We start from the raw sequence: 11917 nt of genomic DNA on the forward strand, positions 1-11917 counted from the left end.
ATAAGAGTCTCCGAAAGCCAGCGCAAACAAGCTAGCAAGCTACGGAGTTTGCCGCCAATGTATTTCTTGTAAAGTGTATAAAAACGAATATGGAAGCTGGACAAATAAGATGCCAAAAAGCAACCACTTTCATGTGGTATTAGACAGAAAGGAGGAACTTTTTTTCTCCTCCATTTGAAAACGTGGACGTTATCATCACTACTGTCTGATTACAATCAGTGCAAGTCATCAGAATCAGGTAATACACCAACTTATATTCTTGTCTTCGTGAAAGAAAGGAATCTATATGTGTTAAACATGCATGTATATTCATTAAAACACCTTTAACATGTAAACAAAAACGGCAAAATAAATAAATATAAATTATATACTGTATATATCAATGTATGTATACATATATATATATATGTGTGTGTGTATATATATATATATATGTGTGTGTGTATATGTTACTCATCAGTTACTCAGTACTTGAGTAGTTTTTTCACAACATACTTTTTACTTTTACTAAAACAACTCTCTCGTTTGAGTCACACATTAAGAGTATTACTAAAACAACTCTCTCATTTGAGTCACACATTAAGAGTGTTACTAAAACAACTCTCTCGTTTGAGTCACACGTTAAGAGTGTTACTAAAACAACTCTCGTTTGAGTCACATGTTAAGGGTCTTACTAAAACAACTCTCATTTGAGTCACACATTAAGAGTGTTACTAAAACAACTCTCTCGTTTGAGTCACACGTTAAGAGTGTTACTAAAACAACTCTCTTGTTTGAGTCACACGTTAAGAGTGTTACTAAAACAACTCTCGTTTGAGTCACACGTTAAGAGTGTTACTAAAACAACTCTCTCGTTTGAGTCACACGTTAAAAGTGTTACTAAAACAACTCTCTTGTTTGAGTCACATGTTAAGGGTATTACTAAAACAACTCTCATTTGAGTCACACATTAAGAGTGTTACTAAAACAACTCTCTCGTTTGAGTCACACATTAAGAGTGTTACTAAAACAACTCTCTCGTTTGAGTCACACATTAAGAGTGTTACTAAAACAACTCTCTCGTTTGAGTCACACATTAAGGTGTTACTAAAACAACTCTCTTGTTTGAGTCACACGTCAAGAGTGTTACTAAAACAACTCTCGTTTGAGTCACACGTTAAGAGTGTTACTAAAACAACTCTCTCGTTTGAGTCACACGTTAAAAGTGTTACTAAAACAACTCTCTTGTTTGAGTCACATGTTAAGGGTATTACTAAAACAACTCTCATTTGAGTCACACATACTTTTTACTTTTACTCAAGTAAATATTTGGGTGACTACTCCTTACTTTTACTTGAGTAATAAATCTCTAAAGTAACAGTACTCTTACTTGAGTACAATTTCTGGCTACTCTACCCACCTCTGTTCATTTGTCAGCCTAATTTGATGTAAAGCATTTCAGTAAAGTCCGTCACATACGCCCAGTAACCAAGACTACATTACCCACAATGCCTTGCTCTGGTATTTCCGGGTATGGCGCTGGCAGCCATATTTGATTGGATTAGCTGTCCTGGCACTTCTTCACTACAACAAACAGGACGTTGGCTGTCTTTCCCCCCAAGGAAACGTTTAACGGTTATTCGGCTACGAAGTGAAACTACATCATCGGCGACAAGCGACCCGCAGCTGTAGTCAAAGATGAATCCCGAGTAGTAAGTGTTTTTTCTTTCAAGTCGATGATTATGAGCGAGCTGTCAGGCTAGCTGTGAAGCTAAGCTAGCGTTAGCTGTGTCCAAAATAAACGCTTTGTCTTGGAGTTAGCCCGCAAAGTCATGGAATGACATTCATGTTTTTCACTAGTCTGTGTGGCTCGACAACCTTTTCTCTTTTTACATCCACACTTTGTTGTTTAAATGTCGTTAGCTAGTTAGCTGACTTACCCGAGCTGGTTAGCATCTGTAGCTAACAGGCGCTGGTTAGCATTCCTCGCTAACAGGAACTGGTTAGCATCTCTAGCTAACCGGCTAGGTGACAAACAAGACACTAGTAAGCTAAAGATGACTCCTAATGCTTACTTTGAGCAATATAATACAAAGTCATTGAGGCGAACACAGCTATAAAGGCGGCGACAATGTGGGCGGAAGTCAGGCCTTGCTAACCGGAAGTTGCTACATCTTGTCTGGACGTCAAAGCCGAAGAAAGTTAGTCATCACATTCTTGTAAACAATCCTCATGTTTATTTGTCAAAGGCCAGTTCGCCTCCAGACAACATGGTTACTCTGTTTCAATACTGACATTAATGTCAACCAGTTATTCACATGTGAATATTATAAATACAGTCTATTATACAGCGTTATTCACGTGTTAATAATATAGTCTATTATACAGCATTATTCACGTGTGAATAATATAGTCTATTAAACAGCATTATTCACGTGTGAATAACATAAATACAATCTATTATACAGCATTATTCACGTGTGAATAATATAAATACAGTCTATTATACAGCATTATTCACATGTGAATAATATAAATACAGTCTATTATACAGCGTTATTCACGTGTGAATAATATAAATACAGTCTATTATAAAGCATTATTCACATGTGAATAATATAAATACAGTCTATTATACAGCGTTATTCACGTGTGAGTAATATAAATACTGTCTATTATACAGCGTTATTCACATGTGAGTAATATAAATACAGTCTATTATACAGCATTATTCACATGTGAATAATAGACTTAGACTTCCTTTTTATTGTCATTCAAATTTGAACTTTACAGCACAGATAAGAACAACATTTCGTTACATAAGCTCATGGTAGTGCAGGATAAAAAAGCAATAAGGTGCATATATAAATAAATAAATATATATAAATATATATAAAAAATAAATAAATATATATAAATAAATTACTGTACAGATAAATATATTGCACTTTTTCACATGCGTCCACGTTTATGGATGTATGTTATATTGTCTTTTTTTATTCCAGCGAGTTAATCCATTTTGGGGGGAGTTGAGGGGCTAATTTATCTATGATGCGTTCAAGAGTCTTACGGCCTGAGGGAAGAAGCTGTTACAGAACCTGGAGGTTCTGCTTCGGAGGCTGCGGAACCTCTTTCTAGAGTCCAGCAGTGTATATAAATACAGTCTATTATACAGCGTTATTCACATGTGAGTAATATAAATACAATCTATTATACAGCATTATTCACGTGTGAATAATATAAATACAGTCTGTTATACAGCGTTATTCACGTGTGAGTAATATAAATCCAGTCTATTATACAGCGTTATTCACGTGTGAGTAATATAAATACAATCTATTATACAGCATTATTCACGTGTGAATAAAATAAATACAGTCTATTATACAGCATTATTCACATGTGAATAATATAAATACAGTCTATTATACAGCATTATTCACATGTGAATAATATAAATACAGTCTATTATACAGCATTATTCACATGTGAATAATATAAATACAGTCTATTATACAGCGTTATTCAAGTGTGAGTAATATAAATACAATCTATTATACAGCATTATTCACGTGTGAATAATATAAATACAGTCTATTATACGGCGTTATTCACGTGTGAGTAATATAAATACAGTCTATTATACAGCATTATTCACGTGTGAATAATATAAATACAGTCTATTATACACGTGTGAATAATATAAATACAGTCTATTATACAGCATTATTCACATGTGAATAATATAAATACAGTCTATTATACAGCATTATTCACATGTGAATAAATAGTCTATTATACAGCATTATTCACATGTGAATAACATAAATACAGTCTATTATACAGCGTTATTCACGTGTGAGTAATATAAATACGGTATTATACAGCATTATTCACATGTGAATAATATAAATACAGTCTATTATACAGCATTATTCACGTGTGAGTAATATAAATACGGTATTATACAGCATTATTCACATGTGAATAATATAGTCTTATTATACAGCATTATTCAGGTGTGAATAATATAAATACAGTCTATTATACATTTAAGTACAGTCAAAAAGGAACATATGCATTATACAGTCTGATGGCTGTCGGAATGAAGGACTTCCTTCATAGTAGGGTTGTTACATTTTGGTACTTTTCTATACTTTTCAAAATAAAGGGGACCACAAAAAATTCATTGGCTTTATTATAAAAGAACATCTTATGATACATGACACATGAGTTTCTTATTGTAATCAAAGAAGAATGCTGTCATGAAATGAGAGTAAGTAAAGTAGTAAGTAAACAAACAAAGACTCCTAATTAGTCTGCTTACCAGTTTTGGCTGATACTACAAATTTGGATCCAATACCAAGTCGTTACAGGATCATACATTGGTCATAATTAAAGTGTCCAGGGACATATTTTCTGACTTCATAAACAATTTAAAAAAAAGAGAAAATGTTTTATGATAATAATAAATATCAATGTAATCATTGTTGTATCGACAATATACGTTATGGTTGATGTTTGTATAGATCCACTCATTAGTTTACGTTCAGTACCGCTAGCTTGCTGTTAGCGGTTAGCTATTGTATCCTCCTACATAAGGGGTCTCAAATTCATTTTCGTTGAGGGCCACATCACAGGAATGGCTGCTTTCAGAGGGAGGCTTTTTTTAAATTAATTTACATTATGCATGTGGGTAATAACCTGTGATTAATCATGATTAATTGAAATGCATTTGATTATTAGATTTTTATTATGCATAACTTGCTTTAAAATCACAAATAAAGTTGACAAGCAGATATTTAACTATTTGTTTTTATCTCACAAAAATAATTTTGCAATACAGTATGTACAGTATGGTTGTTTTTTTGTCAAAATTGAAAGAACGAATGTAATTAGTAAAAAAAATATATATTTTATTGAAACCCATTTTTCCCAGGCCTTCACGGGCCACATAGAATGATGTGGCGGGCCAGAACTGACCCCCGGGCCGTGAGTTTGACACATGTCTTACGGTGTGTAGTGAAGCATGTTAAGCTATTCCTCGTCCTGCAGTGATAATACTACTTGTAAGAAACATACTTTATTTGTCGCCATGGAGACAAGGATTAGTGATTTAGAAGTACCGTATTTTCCGCACTATAAGCCGCACCTAAAAACCACAAATTTTCACAAAAGCTGACAGTGCGGCTTATAACCCGGTGCGCCTTATATATGGATTAATATAAATATTTATTTTCATAAAGTTTCGGTCTCGCAACTACGGTAAACAGCCGCCATCTTTTTTCCCCGTAGAAGAGGAAGCGCTTCTTCTTCTATGGTAAGCAACTGCCAAGGTAAGCACCCGCCCCCGTAGAAGAGGAAGCGCTTCTTCTTCTACGGTAAGCAACCACCCGCCCCCGTAGAAGAAGAAGCGCGCGGGTATTACGTTTCATTTCCTTTGTGTGTTTACATCTGTAAAGACCACAAAATGGCTCCTACTAAGCGACACGCGTATAACGCAGAATTTAAACTTAAGGCAATAAGTCATGCCGAAGAACACGGAAATAGAGCAGCAGCAAGAGAATATAACATAAATGAATCAATGGTGCGTAGGTGGAGGAAGCAACAAGATGACCTGCGCCAGGTAAAGAAGACAAAACAGAGTTTCCGAGGGAACAAAGCAAGATGGCAACTGTTGGAGGACAAACTGGAACAGTGGGTTGTTGAGCAGAGAGCAGCAAGCAGAAGTGTCAGCACCATCACTATTCGAATGAAGGCAACAGCGACACTGACTCCGATGACTTCGACGAGACGGAGCCGGCCATTTTGGATCCCGTATTCGCCCAACTTTTTAATTCGGACACCGAAGGAGAAAAATTCGAGGGATTTATGAATGAAGAATAACTTCAGAAAGTGAGCGTTATGTTTATTTTGTGTGTTGTGACATTAACGTTCGAGCAACATTAAGTTATTGATTGCTATTGCTCTGCACTATTTTGAATTTTACTATGTTTGTGATTGCACATTTGCACATTACCGTACATTTTGGGAGTGAACAGAGTTGTTAGAACGCTGGTTTTTAATATATTATTAAAGTTTGACTGACCTATCTGACTGTTTTTTTGACATTCCCTTTAGCGCAGTTAGATGCGGCTTACAACACGGGGCGGCTTATAGGTGGACAAAGTTTTGAAATATGCCGTTCATTGAAGGCGCGGCTTATAACCCAGGGCGCCTTATGGTGCGGAAAATACGGTAGCTAAATTACTGTGGAGGGGCGTTAGCCACTCGCTAGCTATGTTTTAAAGCACCGCTTGCGGGGCTTCAGTGTTTATGGTTAGTTTTGGAACAAAATACGTCCGTTCTCCACCACCTGTTTCCGCTTGTAAGTGCTCTGTGTGTGTGTTGACTCACATTCACCTGGGCTCATATTACCAGCAATGTCACCACGGTGTGCCATCATGTCCATGGAAGGGGACAAAAAGTAGAGGTATTTTTTCAAAGGCAGCTTATGTAATGAATTAGTAGCGCGATGATTTACTAGTACTGGTGTGGCGTACTTGCCTACATTCAAGGAAGAGCTGTCAGTCAGACTTTTCTCCTCTTCTTCCTCAGTGATTATTTATTCAAGCTGCTGCTGATTGGAGATTCTGGTGTTGGCAAGTCCTGTCTCCTCCTTCGCTTTGCAGTAAGTTGTTGCTCAGTTTGGGCAGCGTGAGCGTGCGTGACACAGCGGTCTTGTGTGTGGTAGGACGACACGTACACAGAGAGCTACATCAGCACCATCGGTGTGGACTTCAAGATCAGGACCATCGAGTTGGACGGGAAGACCATCAAACTGCAGATTGTAAGAAGACAAGTGTGGTGTTGCTGTGGTGTTGTGTAACCTTGTGTGTCGCCAGTGGGACACCGCCGGTCAGGAGCGTTTCCGCACCATCACGTCCAGTTACTACCGAGGCGCTCACGGCATCATCGTGGTCTACGACGTGACCGACCAGGTGAGCGCACGGCGGCGAGTGAGTGACACGCCCACTTACTCCCAGGTGTCCCCCAGGAGTCCTTCAACAACGTCAAACAGTGGCTGCAGGAGATCGACCGCTACGCCAGCGAGAACGTCAACAAGCTGCTGGTGGGCAACAAGTGTGACCTGACCACCAAGAAGGTGGTGGACTACACCACAGCCAAGGTGAGACGCACAAACTCAATTGGCTCTTGAACAGGAATCTTCAATAAAAGAGTTGTTACGTTAAGAAACAAAGGCAATATGAATAATGGGTCCCAGCCTCTGCCAACATGCGCTCACACAGGAGTACCTCGAGTGCCCTCACAAATGATCAGAAATGACCAAAAAAAGCCTTAACTTTAACCACCATATTACTACAAAAAAAAAACATTTAAAGGAAACTGCACTTTATTTTGGAAATGTTGTCTGTTTATCATAGTTATATTTTTTAATACAATCTAACTAGTAAATAAATGCGATCGATTCGGCTCACAATGGAGCCTATGGGAGTCGCTCTATTCTATTAAAGCGCTTAAAAAAACGTCACTAATTACTACTCACAGCAGACTTCACGAGACGACAAACATAATAAAAACATCACTTACTGTACAATGTCTGAGAGACAAGTGTGATAAAAACATCACTTACTGTACAAAGTCTGCGAGACAACAAACGTAATAAAAAATTGTCAGAATATTCCTAAAAATTCTTGTATAACAACTTTTTCTCCAAAAATATCACAATATATTTGACTTTATTCATGTAAAATAACATACTTTTCAAATATTTCTACATAATTTTGCGTTAAAAAATAATAATTTTTTGACGATATATTGCACTTTAATTCTGTAAAGTGGCATACTTTTTTCTTGTAAAATTTAAATGTATTTTTCTCACATTGTTTCTAAAATATATACTTTTATTCATAATATATTTGACTTGAATCTTGTAAAATTTCATAATTTTGTCTTGAAGAAAAAAGAAAAGATCTCAGAATATTCCTAAAAATATTTTTTCTGCAAAAATATCACAATATATTTGACTTTATCCTTGTAAAATAATATACCTTTGTCTTCAAATATTTCTACATAATTTTGCGTTTAAAAAAATTGACAATATATTGCACTACAATTCTTTTTCTCACATTATTTCTAAAATATATCCTTTTTTTCATAATATATTTGACTTGAGTCTTGTAAAATTTCATAATTTTGTCTTGAAAAAAAAAAAAAAAAAATCTGAATATTCCTGCAATATATGTGATGTTATTCCTGTAAAAAGTCTGACTTTGTAGACAAACTAGCGTTCCCCTAATAAATGTCCTGTTGCAGGAGTTTGCGGACAGCCTGGGCATCCCCTTCCTGGAGACCAGCGCCAAGAGCGCCACCAACGTGGAGCAGGCCTTCATGACCATGGCGGCCGAGATCAAGAAGAGGATGGGCCCGGGCGCCACGGCCGGCGCCGGCGAGAAGTCCAACGTGAAGATCCAGAGCAAGCCCGTCAACACCTCGTCCGGGGGCTGCTGCTGAGGAACCAGCGAGCCCACGACCCGTCTCAACGTTAGCGAGGACGCCAGGAGGAAGAGGGAGGGCCCCGCCTTTCCACAGTCAGCAATACGATGGCTCCGTCCAAAGTCTCGGACCCCACCAGGCGCTCTTTTTCTCCTCCACCACGTGTCTACTTTTTAACGACCACCTTCTTCTTCTTCACTCTTGTCCTCCATGCAGCACGCGCTCGCAGCACGCCGTCATAAGCCACGCCCACTCCCCCATGTGCCTTTGGGCGCACTTTATACGCTGGCTAGCCAACATTCCCGAGTGTAAATACGTGCTAGCATGATGCTGACGAGCGCGTGCTGCATCGTGCGCAGGTTTCAAGTGTATATATTTCTACATCACCTCATTTGTGGCGGCCATTAAACCATGAAGGAGACCTTTCATAACTACGTCTTTGACTTCTCTGACCCAAGTACATATTAAATGTTTGTTCAAACATCTCAGTGATACAACTCTGCATTCCAAGCATCAATTAGAAATATGAACCAGTGTTTTACTCTGGTCAGCAGCTTTTATTTTGAAGGTCACCACCAGAACCAGTCTTCTCTTATATTGTTTGTCACGCAACTGTGTGATAAAAACCGACTTGGCACAAGCAGAAATAAAAAAAAAAAGTGAAAAACTAAAAGGTTTTGTGAGGAAAAGAAAAAGTTTTGCGGTGGTTTATTTTCTGGATAGCGGCTTTTATTTTGAAGGTCACTCCCTGAACCAGTTTCATTGTCTTTTTCCGCTGTCTTCACAATTGTGTGACCGAAACCGACTTGGGACAAGCAGGAATAAAAGAAAAAATGTGAAGAAGCGAGAAGGTTTTGAGAAAAGGTTTGCGATGCTTTATGTTCTGGTTAGCGGCTTTTATTTTGAAGGTCTTTCCCTCAAACAGTTTTATAGTCTTTTTCCGATTTCTTTGCAATTGTGTGACAGAAACCTACGTGGGACAAGCAGGAATTAAAAGGTTTTGTGAAGAAGCGGGAAGATGGTGTATTTTGCGGTGGTTTATGTTCTGGATTGCGGATTTTATTTTGAAAGTCACTCCCTGAACCAGTCTTCTCTTAGTCTTTTTCTGCTGTCTTCACAATTGTGTGATGAAAACCAACTTGGGACAAGCAGGAAGAAACGAGAAGATTGTGTAAGGAAAAGAAAAGGTTTGCGGCAGTTTATGTTCTGGACAGAGGCTTTTATTTTGAAGGTCATACCCAGAACCAGTCTTAGTCTTTTTCTGCTGTCTTCGCAATTGTGTGATAAAAACCGACTTCGGACAAGCAAGAATAAAAAGGTTTTGTGAAGAAGCGAGAAGATTTTGAGAGGAAAAGAAAAGGTTAGTGGTGGTTTATGTTCTGGTTAGTGGCTTTTATTTTGAAGGTCATCACCACAACCAGTCTTCTCTTAGTCTTTTTCACGCAACCGTGTGATAAAAATCAACTTGAGACAAGCAGGAATTAAAAAAAAAAAAAGTGAAAAACGAAAATGTTTTGTGAGGAAAAGAAAAGGTCTTGCGGTGGTTTATTTTCTGGATAGCGGCTTTTATTTTGAAGGTCACTCCCTGAACCAGTTTCATTGTCTTTTTCCGCTGTCTTCACAATTGTGTGACCGAAACCGACTTGGGACAAGCAGGAATAAAAGAAAAAATGTGAAGAAGCGAGAAGGTTTTGAGAAGAAAAGGTTTGCGATGGTTTATGTTCTGGTTAGCGGCTTTTATTTTGAAGGTCTTTCCCTCAAACAGTTTTATAGTCTTTTTCCGATGTCTTTGCAATTTTGTGACAGAAACCTACGTGGGACAAGCAGGAATTAAAAGGTTTTGTGAAGAAGCGGGAAGATGGTGTATTTTGCAGTGGTTTATGTTCTGGATAGCGGATTTTATTTTGAAGGTCACTCCCTGAACCAGTTTCATTGTCTTTTTCCGCTGTCTTCACAATTGTGTGACCGAAACCGACTTGGGACAAGCAGGAATAAAAGAAAAAATGTGAAGAAGCGAGAAGGTTTTGAAAAGAGGGTTTGCGATGGTTTATGTTCTGGTTAGCGGCTTTTATTTAGAAGGTCTTTCCCTCAAAAACAGTTTTAAAGTCTTTTTCCGATGTCTTTGCAATTGTGTGATGAAAACCAACTTGGGACAAGCAGGAAGAAACGTGAAGATTGTGTAAGGAAAAGAAAAGGTTTGCGGTGGTTTATGTTCTGGATAGCGGCTTTTATTTTGAAGGTCATTCCCAGAACCAGTCTTACAGTCTTTCTGCTGTCTTCGCAATTGTGTGATAAAAACCGACTTGGGACAAGCAGGAATTTAAAAAAAAAGAAGTGAAAAACTAAAATGTTTTGTGAGGAAAAGAAAATGTTTTGTGGTGGTTTATTTTCTGGATAGCTGCTTTTATTTTGAAGGTCACTCCCTGAACCAGTTTCATTGTCTTTTTCCGCTGTCTTCACAATTGTGTGACCGAAACCGACTTGGGACAAGCAGGAATAAAAGAAAAAATGTGAAGAAGCGAGAAGATTTTGAGAAGAAAAGGTTTGCGATGGTTTATGTTCTGGTTAGCGACTTTTATTTTGAAGGTCTTTCCCTCAAACAGTTTTATAGTCTTTTTCCGATGTCTTCGCAATTGTGTGACAGAAACCAACTTGGGACAAGCAGTAATGAAACGAGAAGATTGTGTAAGGAAAATAAAAGGTTTGCGGTGGTTTATGTTCTGGATAGAGGATTTTATTTTGAAGGTCATACCCCGAACCAGTCTTAGTCTTTTTCTGCTGTCTTCGCAATTGTGTGATAAAAACCGACTTCGGACAAGCAGGAATAAAAAGGTTTTGTGAAGAAGCGAGAAGATTTTGAGAGGAAAAGAAAAGGTTAGCGGTGGTTTATGTTCTGGTTAGTGGCTTTTATTTTGAAGGTCATCACCACAACCAGTCTTCTCTTATAGTCTTTTCCACGCAACTGTGTGATAAAAACCGACTTGGGACAAGCAGGAATAAAAATAAAAAAAAGAAGTGAAAAACGAAAATGTTTTGTGAGGAAAAGGTTTTGTGGTGGTTTATTTTATGGATAGCGGCTTTTATTTTGAAGGTCACTCCCTGAACCAGTTTCATTGTCTTTTTCCGCTGTCTTCACAATTGTGTGACCGAAACCGACTTGGGACAAGCAGGAATAAAAGAAAAAATGTGAAGAAGCGAGAAGGTTTTGAGAAGAAAAGGTTTGCGATGGTTTATGTTCTGGTTAGCGGCTTTTATTTTGAAGGTCTTTCCCTCAAACAGTTTTATAGTCTTTTTCCGATGTCTTTGCAATTGTGTGACAGAAACCTACGTGGGACAAGCAGGAATTAAAAGGTTTTGTGAAGAAGCGGGAAGATGGTGTATTTTGCGGTGGTTTATGTTCTGGATAGCGGATTTTATTTTGAAGGTCACTCCCTGAACCAGT

At 37.9% G+C, this 11917-nt stretch overlaps 1 protein-coding gene across 1 annotated transcript; it reads left to right on the forward strand.

The window, feature by feature from the left end:
• Positions 1–1520: 1520 nt before the first annotated feature.
• rab1aa (RAB1A, member RAS oncogene family a) lies at positions 1521–8958 on the forward strand. Its single transcript, XM_061988020.2, has 6 exons — positions 1521–1691; positions 6577–6649; positions 6713–6808; positions 6864–6959; positions 7016–7147; positions 8296–8958. Exons 1-6 carry the CDS (start codon positions 1678–1680, stop codon positions 8491–8493), a joined length of 609 nt encoding a protein of 202 aa, XP_061844004.1. The 5' UTR covers positions 1521–1677; the 3' UTR covers positions 8494–8958.
• The last annotated feature ends 2959 nt before the right edge of the window (positions 8959–11917 follow it).

The sequence above is a fragment of the Nerophis lumbriciformis genome, linkage group LG27, assembly GCF_033978685.3.
Source record: "Nerophis lumbriciformis linkage group LG27, RoL_Nlum_v2.1, whole genome shotgun sequence".
NCBI lineage: Eukaryota > Metazoa > Chordata > Actinopteri > Syngnathiformes > Syngnathidae > Nerophis > Nerophis lumbriciformis.

What these genes read in the sequence shown, in the direction of transcription:
- rab1aa (XM_061988020.2), top strand. An exon ending in AGACCATCAAACTGCAGATT is followed by an intron (nt 6,809 to 6,863) that starts GTAAGAAGACAA and finishes GTGTGTCGCCAG; the next exon opens with TGGGACACCGCCGGTCAGGA. An exon ending in TCTACGACGTGACCGACCAG is followed by an intron (nt 6,960 to 7,015) that starts GTGAGCGCACGG and finishes GGTGTCCCCCAG; the next exon opens with GAGTCCTTCAACAACGTCAA.